General features: G+C 40.9%; 1 protein-coding gene across 2 annotated transcripts in view; it reads right to left on the bottom strand.

Moving 5' to 3' along the window:
• Positions 1-16,836, bottom strand: part of AHSA1 (activator of HSP90 ATPase activity 1) — a 24,654-nt gene extending 7,818 nt beyond the window's left edge. For both annotated transcript variants that reach the window (XM_082275294.1, XM_082275293.1), the window contains exons 1-3: positions 16,676-16,836; positions 2,352-2,542; positions 2,117-2,199 (exon numbers count right to left, since the gene is read on the bottom strand). In XM_082275294.1, coding sequence (XP_082131420.1) covers positions 2,117-2,199; positions 2,352-2,542; positions 16,676-16,755 — 354 coding nt within the window. In that variant the 5' untranslated portion in view covers positions 16,756-16,836. The remainder of the gene's footprint in view (positions 1-2,116; positions 2,200-2,351; positions 2,543-16,675) is intronic.
• Between the last annotated feature and the right edge of the window lie 32 nt (positions 16,837-16,868).

Here is a 16,868-nt window from a genome sequence, read left to right as displayed (position 1 = left end):
CTCCTTACCAGGGCCTGTTATACTACAACTAAGGGGGACTACAGCTGTAGTCCCCCTAGTTGTAGTATAACAGGCCCTGGTAAGGAGGAATGCTGGGCTCTGTAGTGCCCCTAGTTGTATTATAGCCGGCCTGGTAAGGAGTAATGCTTGGCCCTGTAGTGCCCCGACTTACCAGGAAGCAGAGCTGCAGCCAGTTTTGGTTAAAGTAGCGGTAGGTGTATGGAGTAGGGCTCGGACAGGTCCCGGGGGATGAGCCTCAAGTCGGGGATGAGCCTCATGATGTCGGGCATTTGGAGCTCGGACTCGTATCGGATATCGTGCAGTGCACAGTACAGGCGGAAAACAGGGCCTCCTCGGCCAGTCTATTGGGGGGGGGGGGGGGGGGGGCGGCAGTCCGTGGGTCGGGGGGCAGTTTGCTCTGCAGGCTCCGCTCTCCTCCTCTCCTCTCCCACCTAGGAGCTCCGTGTTCCGCAAGCCCGGCCGCCACCACCACTCTCATCAAGCGCCAGCGCCGCCCACCCCCGGAAGTGACGTCAAGCTAATCAATTTTGCAGTCACCCCGAAACGATGCAGAATCGCGAAGGGTCACATCGCAATGCATCGATTCGGCAATTATATTCCACAGGCCTAACACATATATATTTACAAATAAAATATTTATTATACTTTATACATACACAGTATCTCACAAGTGTGAGTGAGTACACCCCTCACATTTTTGTAAATATTTTATTCTATCTTTTCATATGACAACACTGAAGAAATGACACTTTGCTACAATGTAAAGTAGTGAGTGTACAGCTTGTATAACAGTGTAAATTTGCTGTCCCCTCAAAATAACTCAACACACAGCCATTAATGTCTAAACCGCTGGCAACAAAAGTTAGTACACTCCTAAGTGAAAATGTCCAAATTGGGCCCAATCAGCCATTTTCCCTCCCCGGTGTCATGTGACTCGTTAGTGTTACAAGGTCTCAAGTGTGAATGGGGTGCAGGTGTGTTAAATTTGGTGTTATCGCTCTCACTCTCTCATACTGGTCACTGGAAGTTCAACACGGCACCTCATGGCAAAGAATTCTCTGGGGATCTGAAAAAAAGAATTGTTGCTCTACATAAAGATGGCCTAGGCATAAGAAGATTTCCAAGACCCTGGAACTGAGCTGCAGCACAGTGGCCAAGACCATACAGCGGTTTAACAGGACAGGTTCCACTCAGAACAGGCCTCGCCATGGTCGATCAAAGGAGTTCAGTGCATGTGCTCAGTCATATCCAGAGATTGTCTTTGGGAAATAGACGTATGAGTGCTGCCAGCATTGCTGCAGAGGTTGAAGGGGTGGGGGGTCAGCCTGTCAGTGCTCAGACCATACGCCGCACACTGCATCAAATTAGTCTGCATGGCTGTCATCCCAGAAGGAAGTCTTTTCTAAAGATGATGCACAAGAAAACCCGCAAACAGTTTGCTGAAGACAAGCAGACTAAGGACATTGATTACTGGAACCATGTCCTGTGGTATGATGAGACCAAGATAAACATATTTGGTTCAGATGATGTCAAGCGTGTGTGGCTGCAACCAGGTGAGGAGTACAAAGACAAGTGTGTCTTGCCTACAGTCAAGCATGGTGGTTGGAGTGTCATGGTCTGGGGCTGCACCTCTTACGCCACCCATAAAAGTGATGCCGTAAAACTCTGGCGGGCGGTCCGGAAGTAGTTCAACATTAATGGCTGTGTGTTGAGTTATTTTGAGGGGACAGCAAATTTACACTGTTATACAAGCTGTACACTCACTACTTTACATTGTAGCAAAGTGTCATTTCTTCAGGGTTGTCACATGAAAAGATAGAATAAAATATTTACAAAAATGTGAGGGGTGTACTTATTTTTGTGAGATACTGTACACACACACACCTCTCTATCTATAATTCTATTTATCAGGTGGGAGGACACTGGGGTCGAGCGCCATCACTACCCGTTAAGCTCAGCTGCTGACCGCCTCTCATATTGATGAAACGGCACTGTACAAAATCCACCAAGGAGAATAAGAAAAATCAAAGGGGAGCCTTTGTTGAGGAATATCTCCATCTATGTGAGATCATAAATGATCATACAGCGTCCTCACCTCCACCTCGCTGGGGTCATTCTCGTCCGACAGGTTTGGGATCTCCACATGTCCTTTATATTTCACTCCAGACTGTGACTGTCCTACAAGCATAATAACCGCATCACCTTCTATCCACATCCTATGACCACAACTACACACCACAAAAGCCCCACATGGCACAGCAACCCCCTCCCCCCAAACATGCAGTAGAAATGTCCGCTTATGGCGAACACAGATAGGATAGCGCACTCACCTTGCCAGCTGAGTTTGATGTCCCACTCATAGAAGAAGATGAGTTTCCCTTTGCGGTTATTGATGGAGGCCTCACCGTCCATCTTACTGATCTCTGTCACCTCACATGTGCCCTCCTCACCCATCACAGACACAGCCATGAACAGCTCCTTTAATTTATCATTAGACCAGGCTGTGGCGTCCCTCTCCGTCCTGCGAAAGAAACAAGGGGTCAGTCAGTGAGCGGCATTAACCATCATGGGGTCATACAGGTACTATGACAGGACAGAATGCAAGGAGGTCAGTGATCAGCACATCATACAGGTTCTAGAACAGGACAAGAGCAAGACATGTAATAACCTAATAAAACCACCTACTGATTGGCCACTGCTGGAGGAATGGGGTTTATCAGCGTACATTATGAAAGACAGAAAGAGAGAGACAGAGAGAGAGAGAGAGACACAGAGAGAGAGACAGAGACCGAGAGAGAGAGACAGAGACCGAGAGACAGAGACAGAGACCGAGAGACAGAGACAGAGACCGAGAGACAGAGACAGAGACCGAGAGACAGAGACAGAGACCGAGAGACAGAGACAGAGACCGAGAGACAGAGACAGAGACCGAGAGACAGAGACAGAGACCGAGAGACAGAGACAGAGACCGAGAGACAGAGACAGAGACCGAGAGACAGAGACAGAGACCGAGAGACAGAGACCGAGAGACAGAGACCGAGAGACAGAGACCGAGAGACAGAGACCGAGAGACAGAGACCGAGAGACAGAGACCGAGAGACAGAGACCGAGAGACAGAGACCGAGAGACAGAGACCGAGAGACAGAGACCGAGAGACAGAGACCGAGAGACAGAGACCGAGAGACAGAGACCGAGAGACAGACAGAGACCGACAGAGAGAGAAAGAGAGAAAGAGAGACAGAAAGAGAGAAAGAGAGACAGAAAGAGAGAAAGAGAGACAGAAAGAGAGAAAGAGAGACAGAAAGAGAGAAAGAGAGACAGAAAGAGAGAAAGAGAGAAAGAGAGAAAGACAGAAAGAGAGACAGAAAGACAGAAAGAGAGACAGAAAGAGAGAAAGAGAGACAGAAAGAGAGAAAGAGAGACAGAAAGAGAGAAAGAGAGACAGAAAGAGAGAAAGAGAGACAGAAAGAGAGACAGAAAGAGAGAAAGAGAGACAGAAAGAGAGACAGAAAGAGAGACAGAAAGAGAGAAAGAGAGACAGAAAGAGAGAAAGAGAGACAGAAAGAGAGAAAGAGAGACAGAAAGAGAGAAAGAGAGACAGAAAGAGAGAAAGAGAGACAGAAAGAGAGAAAGAGAGAAAGAGAGACAGAAAGAGAGACAGAAAGAGAGAAAGAGAGACAGAAAGAGAGACAGAGAGACAGAAAGAGAGACAGAGAGACAGAAAGAGAGACAGAGAGACAGAAAGAGAGACAGAGAGACAGAAAGAGAGACAGAGAGACAGAAAGAGAGACAGAGAGACAGAAAGAGAGACAGAGAGACAGAAAGAGAGACAGAGAGACAGAAAGACAGAGAGACAGAGAGAGAAAGACAGAGAGAGAAAGACAGAGAGAGAAAGACAGAGAGAGAAAGACAGAGAGAAGTGAGTACACCCCTCACATTCTTATAAGTATTTTATTCTATCTTTTCATGTGACAACACTGAAAAAAAATACACTTTGCTACAATGTAAAGTAGTGAGTGTACAGCTTGTATAACAGTGTAAAAGATATAATAAAATATTTTACAAAAATGTGAGGGGTGTATTCACTTTTGTGAATATATATATATATATATATATATATATATATATATATATATATACACACAGATCAGGATTGAGACTAATTTACTGAGATAACACCCCTTTCCCAACCACACTCAGACAAGGACAGGCGTTGTCCTCCATTACATGGCCCCCCCCTCCCCCAATCATTCTGGGACAGGTGTATCTTCAAAACAGATCCCCTCTTCCCATTCCAGGACAGGTGCCCCATTACAGAGCCCCCAATCCTGGGACAGCTAACTCCACACTCACCCCCCCTCGCCTCAGGTCTATTTTTGTCCTTTGACTCCAGAGTGATGTGCCAGCTATCCATCCCCCTCCCTGTAAATCGTCACTGACAGAGCACCCAGTTTGCATGTCCTCGGGAGAGAGGGCACATGCTGGAGAACAGCTGAGTGTCGGCTCTGCAGGCAAGAACACTGCATGTTCTGTATACACTCAGGACAGTAGATCACTGGCTGGGGATGCCACATGCCAATCCAGAACACACAAAGGGTCCAGTGGTGACCAATCAGGGTTCACCAGCCACCAAATGACACCAGAAGGTGGTCACTGCAGCCAACGCGTGGAACCCCCTGCCCATTTGGTTGCGCATATAAAATGAGAACTAAGATGCCAACATCTGCATTCTTGAGAGCTAGGGATCAATGATGCCATGGTGGTGGCAACCACCGTGGTGGAGAGAGGATGATGGCAGCCTTCATGGGCCGGGTGGGAAGGTTGGTTCGTGACCACCATGGATCAGGAAGGTTGTCAGTGAGGATCACTATAAATCCTGTATAATAATAATCACTATGGAGGGGTGGGGGTAGGGTGGGGGCTGGGGAGGTAGCCTTCATGTAAAAGGGAGATGGGGAGGACAGGGGTGGCCACCATGAATGTGGGGGTGGGGGTGAGGATGGCGGCAACTACCGTGGAGATGGAGGACGACAATGACCACTGATCACTAGAGTGGCAGCCACCATGGGAAAGGGGACTATGAAGAGGATGATCAGTGCTGCTACAAGCGAATATCTGATGGGTAACGACTAATTTACACCATCGGACATGCCCAACGCAAGAAGAGGACAATATGCCTTAAGGTCGAATGGCTTTAGTTCAGACCAACATGCTGAAAAAAAAAAAAAAAAAAAAAAAAAAAAAAAAGGGGAGGAGAAGCAGCAGGACATGTTGCATTTTTTACACAACATATTCCAACTCAAAGTGCATTAAAATACATAGAAAATGTAAATAAAAATACACGGAAGCACAGCAATTCAGTTTAACAACATACTGCATGCAATATCCTATATATATATATAGCAGCTGTTGCTGGGTGATTCAATCATAAGAAGTGTGGAGCTTAAAGAAAATGGTTTTGTGAGATGTCTCCCTGGTGCTACTGCTAGACGAGATAGAAGACGTATTATTAATATTATTAAGCAAGCAAAGCAGGAAGGGGACGTGGATGTTCTTGTCCATCTAGGGACAAATGACCTGGCTTGCAATGAAGTGTCAGAGGTGAAAAAATCTTTTATCACACTTGGAAATGACGTACAGGATTTTGCATCCACCATTTCATTTTCTGAAGTTCTGCCTGTGCATAATGTTCAGAATGATAGGCAGAGGCGCATAAAGGAGTTCAACATATGGCTTAGTAAATGGTGTCAAGAGCAAGGATTTGGCTTTGTTTCTCATGATAGCTCTACTTGGAATAGAAAGGAACTGTACAAAAAAGATGGTTTGCATCTTTCTCTCAAAGGAACAAATGTACTTAGTGAACAACTCCAAGAATTTGCTAAAGAGTATTTAAACTAGGAAGGGGGGGCAAAAGAGTGGAATTACAAGAGTCCAATTGCCCCCCGAAACAATGCCAGAACAGGTCAGAAGCACAGAGGTTAAGAAATGATAAGCTCAGAGTCCTGTCTACAAATGCTCGCAGTTTAGGTAAAAAAATCAATGAACTTGGGTCAATTATGGCATCTGAGAATGTAGATTTAGTGGCTGTTACGGAGACATGGTTTAATGAAAGAAATGACTGGGACATAACCATACCAGGGTACTCTTTATACAGAAGAGACAGAGAAGGCAAGAAAGGAGGAGGAGTGGCCCTGTATGTGAAAGATAGCATTAAATCTAACCTAATACAAGTTGGTGAGGCCAACATAGAGTCAGTTTGGGTTTCGTTGCAGTTTGCTAATCATGCAGTAACTCGTGTAGGTGTGATATATAGACCACCTGGTCAAGTTAAAGAACTAGATGATCTACTAGTTGAAGAAATAGCTAAAATGACAATGAAAGGAGAAGTTATCATTATGGGAGATTTCAATCTTCCAGATATAAACTGGAAAACCAAAATAGCAAGTTCTACCAGGAGTACAGATATTCTAAATTCCCTACTGGGGTTGTCTCTGCAACAAGTGGTTGAGGAGCCAACCCGGAGGGAGGCCATTTTGGATCTGGTATTCACAAATGGGGATTCGGTATATGATGTCATTGTAGGCGAAACCTTGGGATCCAGTGATCACCAGTCAGTGTGGTTTAATATAAGAACTGTGAAAGAGTCGCACCACACAAAAACAAAAGTTTTAGATTTTAGAAAAACAGACTTTTCAAAAATGAAATTAGTCATAAATGAGTCCTTATCAGACTGGAACGGATTACATGGAGTCCAGGAGAAATGGGACTACTTAAAAGGTGCATTATTGAAGGCAACAGAAAAGTGCATTAGACTTGTCAGTAAAAGCAAAAAAAGGAAGAGACCACTGTGGTACTCAGCAGAAGTGGCCCAAATCATTAAAAATAAAAAGCTAGCATTTTGTAATTATAAAAAAACCCAGAGCAATGAAGATAAGGAAATCTACAAGATTAGGCAGAAAGAGGCCAAGCAAGTTATAAGAACTTCTAAAGCGCAGGCAGAAGAAAAACTAGCTCAGTCTATGAAAAAGGGGGATAAGACATTCTTCAGATATATAAATGAAAAAAGGAAATTAAAACAAGGAATAACTAAATTAAAAACAAAGGACGGAAGGTATGTAGAAGAGAATAAAGGGCTAGCCGACTGCCTTAATGAATACTTCTGTTCAGTTTTTACAGAAGAAAAAGAAGGAGAAGGACCTCCACTTGAAAGGATGACTAATGAATCGTTTGATGCATGTGTCTTTACAGAGGAAGACGTTCTAAGATTGCTGTCTAAAGTGAAGACAAATAAGTCACAGGGTCCTGATGAGATACACCCAAAATTATTAAAAGAGCTTAGTGGTGAGCTGGCAAAACCATTAACAGATTTATTTAACCAATCATTAGCAACAGGAGTCGTCCCGGAAGATTGGAAATTGGCAAATGTCGTGCCCATTCACAAGAAAGGTAGTAGGGAGGAATCGAGCAACTATAGACCAGTGAGTCTGACATCAATAGTAGGCAAATTAATGGAAACCCTATTAAAGGATAGGATTGTGGAACATCTTAAATCCCATGGATTGCAAGATGAAAAACAACATGGGTTTACTTCAGGGAGATCATGTCAAACAAATCTTATAGACTTTTTTGACTGGGTGACTAAAATAATAGACGGTGGAGGTGCAGTAGACATTGCATATCTAGATTTTAGTAAGGCTTTTGACACTGTCCCACATAGAAGACTTATCAATAAACTGCAGTCATTGAGCATGGACTCCCATATTGTTGAGTGGATTAGGCAGTGGCTGAGTGACAGACAACAGAGGGTTGTAGTCAATGGAGAACATTCAGAACAAGGTCATGTTACCAGTGGGGTACCTCAGGGATCTGTACTGGGACCTATTTTGTTTAATATCTTCATAAGTGATATTGCAAAAGGCCTCGATGGTAAGGTTTGTCTTTTTGCTGATGACACAAAGATATGTAACAGGGTTGATGTTCCTGGAGGGAAAAGCCAAATGGAAAAGGATTTAGGAAAACTAGAAAAATGGTCAGAACTCTGGCAACTGAAATTTAATGTGGATAAGTGCAAGATAATGCACCTGGGGCGTAAAAACCCAAGGGCAGAATATAGAATATTTGACACAGTCCTGACCTCAGTATCTGAGGAAAGGGATTTAGGAGTAATTATTTCAGAAGACTTAAAGGTGGGAGGACAATGTAATAGAGCAGCACGAAATGCCAGCAGAATGCTTGGATGTATAGGGAGAGGTATAAGCAGTAGAAAGAGAGAAGTGCTTATGCCGCTGTACAGAACACTGGTGAGACCTCACTTGGAGTATTGTGCGCAGTACTGGAGGCCATATCTCCAGAAGGATATAGATACTCTAGAGAGAGTTCAGAGAAGAGCTACTAAACTAGTACATGGATTGCAGGAAAAAACTTACCAGGAAAGGTTAAAGGACCTTAACATGTATAGCTTGGAAGAAAGAAGAGACAGAGGGGATATGATAGAAACTTTTAAATACATAAAGGGAATCAACTCGGTAAAGGAGGAGAGCATATTTAAAAGAAGAAAAACTACCACAAGAGGACACAGTTTTAAATTAGAGGGGCAAAGGTTTAAAAGTAATATGAGGAAGTATTACTTTACTGAGAGAGTAGTGGATGCATGGAATAACCTTCCTGCAGAAGTGGTAGCTGCAAATACAGTGAAGGAGTTTAAGCATGCATGGGATAGGCATAAGGCTATCCTTCATATAAGATAGGGCCAGGGACTATTCATAGGATTCAGATATATTGGGCAGACTAGATGGGCCAAATGGTTCTTATCTGCCGACACATTCTATGTTTCTATATATATATATATATATATATATATATATATATATATATGCACACATACACATGTATATTGGGATATATATATCCCAATATACATGTATGCTGTGTACACAATGAGGCTACATTTGCCCATGCAGTCTATTTACATTTCTGGTGCCTGGGAAGTCCTGGAACTGTGTACAGCCACCCATGAATGGATAAAGATGGCTGTTCACAGCTATGCCCCCACCAAGTGTTCTAAGTGGCACAGACATATTGCCCCAAACTCAGCTAGTGTGTGCGCTCACATTACATTCATGCTGCTACAATTAGCAGTTGCATACAATCGCCTTCACTTATTCATATCTATGGGTGGTTGTACGCAGTTCTAGGACATCTGGGGCACAGAAATTCACAGCGTGTTCACACTGCATCAGCAAATCTACCCCCCTTTACAAATCGCACCCATGTGGGCCGTTTAGTGTGAACAGGTTCACTCACTGCAAGAGAAGATGGTAAATCAATTTATTTAGGATAATGAGGATGATGAACAGAATGTAAGTAGAGGAACGATGGTAAATACAGTGCATATACAGTATAGGGGATGGTGGGGACTACAGTATAAGGACGTTGGTTACTACAGTGTAGGGATGGTGGGGACTACAGTGTATATACCGTATAGGGACGGTGACTACAGTGTATATACCGTATAGGGACGGTGACTACAGTGTATATACCGTATAGGGACGGTGACTACAGTGTATATACCATATAGGGACGGTGACTACAGTGTATATACCATATAGGGACGGTGACTACAGTGTATATACCATATAGGGACGGTGGGGACTACAGTGCAAGGACGATGGTGAATACAATGCATATACAGTATAAAGACGATGGTGAATACAGTGTATATACCGTATAGGGACGGTGAATACAGTGTATATACCGTATAGGGATGGTGGGGACTACAGTGCAAGGATGATGGTGAATACAATGCATATACAGTATAAAGACGATGGTGAATACAGTGTATATACCGTATAGGGATGGTGCTGAATACAGTGTATATACCGTATAAGGGCGATGGTGACTACAGTGTCAGGATGGTGGTAACTACAGTGTATATATACAGTATAAGCATGGTGGTGACTACAGTGTATATACAGTATAGGGACAATGGTGAATACAGTGTATATACACAAGATAAGGGCGATGGTGACTACAGTGCATATACAGCACAAGGACGGTGGTGACTACAGTGTATATATACAGTATAAGGATGGTGGTGACTAAAATGTATATACAGTATAATGACGGTGAGGACTACAGTACAAGGGCGATGGTGAATACAGCGTATATACAGTATAAAGGCGATGGTGACTACAGTGTATATACAGTATAAGGGCGATGGTGACTACAGCATAAAGGCGATGGTGACTACAGTGTAGGGACAGTGGTGAATACAGCGCAAGGGCGATGGTGAATACAGTGTATATACAGTATAAGGGCGATGGTGAATACAGTGTATATACAGTATAAGGGCAATGGTGAATGCAGTGTATATACACAGTATAAGGGCGATGGTGAATACAGTGTATACACAGTATAAGGGCAATGGTGAATGCAGTGTATATACACAGTATAAGGGCGATGGTGAATACAGTGCATAGATGAAAAGATAGTAAAACAAATGTGATGAACATAATGTGTGTATACGGATGATGCTGAATACAATGTATATACATTGTATTTGAAAAATAGCTAAGGATGGATGTGCCAAAAAGAAAAAAAAAAAAAGTTAAAACATAATGCAGCACCACCCTGAATTACTTAATTGAAAAGAACAAACCGGAACATGTCATAGGGCTTTTGAGGTGCATATAACACAACCAATTTTGTTTGAAATTTTCAAAATGTATTAAGACATATTAAAAATCATACACATCCATGTATATTTGATCTCTGAATGTACATCAAGCAATGAATCCAGATCACAACCTTTCTCAACATGTTTCACTGTAAAACACAGCCGCTTCAGAAGTTCTGGATATTGCTTCCCTATGATGTATTGGGTTAAAGATGGGAGGTGTCTTATCTTGGTGGAAAGAGTCTGCAGACACTTTTGTAAAAAAAAAAAAAAAAATCTATAAGAGTGGAATCACAGATAATAGACCCACAGACATGGAATCACATTGGAGACATTCCATTCAGTTGTAATAGTGTAAATGTTTCCAGGCAAGTATTATGGCACTTTTCCACTGCAAGTACCGGCTCGGCTCCACTCGGCCCTGCTTGGCTCGGTTTGGTTTTCCACTGCATGGTACGGTGTTGGAACGGTTCGCTTTTCCACTAAAGTAGTAACTGGGTGGATAACAACGATTCTCTGACCAATCAGTGGCTAGTAGTGACAAACAATCAAGGCTGCATGCAAAGGATTGTGGGATATGGTACGGCCCTCTTGGAACCACAACTGAGGCGGTACTGTTTAAGCGAGCCATACCGTTCGGTTCCATGTAGTGGAAAAGCGCCGCCGTACCGTACCGAACCGTTCCTACACCGTACCATGCAGTGGAAAAGCGCAAAAGCGAGCCGAACTGTTCGGTTCCATGCAGTAGAAAAGCGCCATTAGTGTACCATAAGGGGCAACTGGATCCAGGTTTAGATCATCTTTGAAAAGGGACTTGTCCTGCACCAGCAGATCATGACAAAATGCAAACTGCAGGTAGTAATCTCTTGTGTTTGGTTATTTTCAACTATTGATCTGCAGCAATAGATGGTCCCCATCCACTGGAATGTCTCCCAAACATGATCCCCTGGGGGAGCGCTCCGCCACTCATCTAGGAGGGGATCACGTTTGGGAGACATTCCAGTGGATGGGGACCATCTATTGCTGCAGATCAATAGTTGAAAATAACCAAACACAAGAGATTACCTGCAGTTTGCATTTTGTCATGATCTGCACCTACGTCCCTTCTGGTGACTCTCCCTCCAGCAGCAATAATTAGAGATTTGGACGAGTTGGCTGTTTTCACAGAACACCAGGTAAGGAGGAAAAAAAAAGTTGTCGCCACCTTGGAGGCGGCCATGTTGTTGGTTACTAGTGGGCAGACTAACAAAGTCCACTCCATTATATCGTGTAACATGGTGTATACACTGCCGGTGTTCTGTGAAAACAACCAACTCGTCCAAATCTCCAATTATTGCTACTGGAGAGTCACTGGGAGTGACGTGGTTGGAGATTTTGGTGAGTTGGAGTTTTCGGCAGAACACCGGTTTCTTACGGATCACATCACTTCCAGTTTGTAAGCCATTAGCGGGTAGTAAAGCATCTGATCAAACCGATCTCTGTTTGATCAGCTGCTTTGGTGGCCAGAGGAGAGATTTGGGGGTCTAAAATATGACGTCTGTGTGTGACGAAACACGTTAGAGGTCTGGTAATGTGACATCGCCATGCTTGGTAGTCGGCCATCTTATTGGTTGGAAATATCACCAATGTTATGAGGATTCACATGTGATTTTAACGTCTATGTTTGTGAATATTTTGGCTTTTTTTTTTTTTAAATACTTTATCAATAATACTGCGCAATGAAGTCTCTTCCTGCTTATTCCCATACACTCATGCTATGAGATTCCGTCCATGGTGGATCTTGTCAGCACTTTAGGGTTTTTTCACCTCACATAAGTGGAGAGTTGGAGTTGAATATTTCTAAGCACATTTGACTACCTTTGACCAATGAATCCATCATTTGGGGTAGGGGGTCAGTGTGAACCTTTTCCTTGGCGACGGATCCTTCCCAGCACCCTTTCTGTGTGGACCTGCACTCATTGGACTTTTTTTTATATAAGGAGGTTCTTGAAACATTTGGACTCTTAATAATATTTATGCGCTGCATTTATGTTTTATAAAAGGCCTGGTCTTAAAAAGTGTATTTTTCCCCCCAAAAAATAAAAATAAACTGTGGTTGCAAATCCGCTGCGCAAATACCGTGTGACAAAAAAATAGCAAAGATTGCCATTTTTTTTTCCCATGGGTCTCGGTTAAAAGAAAACATTTTTTTTTTTTTTTTAAGTTTTGGGGTTCTAAGTAATTTTCTAGCAAAAAGATACAGTTTTTTTACTTGTAAACAACAAATGTAAGAAAAAGGCCATTAAGTGTATTTTTTTTCTTAAATTGCGTTTGCAAAACCGCTGCGCAAATACTGTGTGATATAAAAAATTGCGACGGTTGCCATTTTTTTTTTCGTAGGGTCGTTAAAATAATGTATAACGTTTAGGGGCCCCAACCAATTTTCTAGAAAAAAAAGTGCCAGAAAAAGCCTGATCGGCAAGCGGTTAATGTATTTGTAATTAATAAACCGCTGCTCAAGAAACACTTGATGTAACAAAAAAATAAAAATCAAAACTACAGCCATTTTGATGTGTAAAAAAAAAAAAAAAAAAAAAAAAAAAATTAATATTTGGGGGTTCTATGCAATTTTGAGAACTGTAAAAATTGGGCCAGTCTTAAAGTGTACTTTTTTTTTTTTTTAAATTGCATTTGCAAAACTGCTGTGCAAATACTGTGTGACATAAAACATTATGTCACCATTTTATTCCCTAGGAAGAAAAAAAAAAAACTGACTGAGACTGTCACCATTTTATTCCCGAGGATCTCAGTTTTAAAAAAAAAAAAAAAAAAAAAATTATGTTTGGGGGTTCTCAGTAATTTTTTTAGCCAGAAAACGCCTGGTTGGCGAGTGGTTAATCATTAATGTATTATTTTTCTGTAAATTTGTGTTTAATAAACTGCTGCGCAAAAATTGTGTGATGTAAAAAAAATTACAACTACAGCCATTGTATTCTCCAGGGTCTCTGATGGAAAAGAAGAATATTTATGTAATATTTGGGGGTTCTATGCAATTTTTGAGCAAAAAAAAAAAAAAAAAAGATTTTTATTATTATTTTTTTGGGGGGTCCTATAGAATTTTCTAGCAAAAAAAAAAAAAAAAAAAAAAAATGCAGATTTTTACATATTTAAGAGGAATGTCAGAACTGGGCGGGTCTTGAGGCGGATATGGAATGTATGATGAGATACATTGTATTGGTAATATGGAATGTATGAGGAGAGGATACATTGTATTGGTAATATAGAATGTATGAGGAGAGGATACATTGTATTGGTAATATAGAATGTATGAGGAGAGGATACAATGTATTGGTAATATAGAATGTATGAGGAGAGGATACATTGTATTGGTAATATGGAATGTATGAGAAGAGGATACAATGTATTGGTAATATGGAATGTATGAGGAGAGGATACAATGTATTGGTAATATAGAATGTATGAGGAGAGGATACAATGTATTGGTGATATAGAATATATGAGGAGAGGATACAATGTATTGGTGATATAGAATGTATGAGGAGAGGATACAATGTATTGGTAATATAGAATGTATGAGGAGAGGATACAATGTATTGGTAATATAGAATGTATGAGGAGAGGATACAATGTATTGGTAATATAGAATGTAGGAGGAGAGGATACAATGTATTGGTGATATAGAATGTATGAGGAGAGGATACAATGTATTGGTAATATAGAATATGAGGAGAGGATACAATGTATTGGTAATATAGAATGTATGAGGAGAGGATACAATGTATTGGTGATATAGAATATATGAGGAGAGGATACAATGTATTGGTAATATAGAATGTATGAGGAGAGGATACAATGTATTGGTGATATAGAATGTATGAGGAGAGGATACAATGTATTGGTAATATAGAATGTATGAGGAGAGGATACAATGTATTGGTGATATAGAATGTATGAGAGGATACAATGTATTGTGATATAGAATGTATGAGGAGAGGATACAATGTATTGGTAATATAGAATGTATGAGGAGAGGATACAATGTATTGGTAATATAGAATGTAGGAGGAGAGGATACAATGTATTGGTGATATAGAATGTATGAGGAGGGGATACAATGTATTGGTAATATAGAATATGAGGAGAGGATACAATGTATTGGTAATATAGAATGTATGAGGAGAGGATACAATGTATTGGTAATATAGAATGTATGAGGAGAGGATACAATGTATTGGTGATATAGAATATATGAGGAGAGGATACAATGTATTGGTGATATAGAATGTATGAGGAGAGGATACAATGTATTGGTGATATAGAATGTATGAGAGGATACAATGTATTGTGATATAGAATGTATGAGGAGAGGATACAATGTATTGGTGATATAGAATGTATGAGGAGAGGATACAATGTATTGGTAATATAGAATATGAGGAGGGGATACAATGTATTGGTGATATAGAATGTATGAGGAGAGGATACAATGTATTGGTAATATAGAATATGAGGAGAGGATACAATGTATTGGTAATATAGAATGTATGAGGAGATGATACAATGTATTGGTAATATAGAATGTATGAGGAGAGGATACAATGTATTGGTGATATAGAATATGAGGAGAGGATACAATGTATTGGTAATATAGAATGTATGAGGAGAAGATACAATGTATTGGTAATATAGAATGTATGAGGAGAGGATACAATGTATTGTGATATAGAATGTATGAGGAGAGGATACAATGTATTGGTGATATAGAATGTATGAGGAGAGGATACAATGTATTGGTAATATAGAATGTATGAGGAGAGGATACAATGTATTGGTGATATAGAATGTATGAGGAGAGGATACAATGTATTGGTAATATAGAATGTATGAGGAGAGGATACAATGTATTGGTGATATAGAATGTATGAGAGGATACAATGTATTGTGATATAGAATGTATGAGGAGAGGATACAATGTATTGGTAATATAGAATGTATGAGGAGAGGATACAATGTATTGGTAATATAGAATGTAGGAGGAGAGGATACAATGTATTGGTAATATAGAATGTATGAGGAGAGGATACAATGTATTGGTGATATAGAATGTATGAGGAGGGGATACAATGTATTGGTAATATAGAATATGAGGAGAGGATACAATGTATTGGTAATATAGAATGTATGAGGAGAGGATACAATGTATTGGTAATATAGAATGTATGAGGAGAGGATACAATGTATTGGTGATATAGAATATATGAGGAGAGGATACAATGTATTGGTGATATAGAATGTATGAGGAGAGGATACAATGTATTGGTGATATAGAATGTATGAGAGGATACAATGTATTGTGATATAGAATGTATGAGGAGAGGATACAATGTATTGGTGATATAGAATGTATGAGGAGAGGATACAATGTATTGGTAATATAGAATATGAGGAGGGGATACAATGTATTGGTGATATAGAATGTATGAGGAGAGGATACAATGTATTGGTAATATAGAATATGAGGAGAGGATACAATGTATTGGTAATATAGAATGTATGAGGAGATGATACAATGTATTGGTAATATAGAATGTATGAGGAGAGGATACAATGTATTGGTAATATAGAATGTATGAGGAGAAGATACAATGTATTGGTAATATAGAATGTATGAGGAGAGGATACAATGTATTGTGATATAGAATGTATGAGGAGAGGATACAATGTATTGGTGATATAGAATGTATGAGGAGAGGATACAATGTATTGGTAATATAGAATGTATGAGGAGAGGATACAATGTATTGGTAATATAGAATGTATGAGGAGAGGATACAATGTATTGGTGATATAGAATGTATGAGGAGATGATACAATGTATTGGTGTGGATCTATCAGTAATAATAGGAATACAATGAGTAGTGATATGATGAATGGTGGAAGGAATACAATGTATCACTATCTGTGCCCAGTGCCTCTCACCAGTGCCAGTTGTTGACGTTGGTGGCGTCCGCCCTCTGCTCCACAATCCAGCGCGGGTCTCCCTCTCCCCACTTGGCCATGTCTGTGCCGGTCCCGGTGTGTCCCCTCCGCAGAGCCCCGCCGTCACCTTATCTGCCGTAGAAGTTACTAGAAGAGCCTGGAAAGCCGGCAGACCCGCCCACGGCTCCGCCCC

Source organism: Pelophylax lessonae (genome assembly GCF_965119305.1).
Source record: "Pelophylax lessonae genome assembly, chromosome: 13".
NCBI classification, from domain to species: Eukaryota; Metazoa; Chordata; class Amphibia; order Anura; family Ranidae; genus Pelophylax; species Pelophylax lessonae.
The sequence above is the reverse complement of the archived record's forward strand: the minus strand, read 5'-3'. Positions and strand labels throughout refer to the sequence as shown.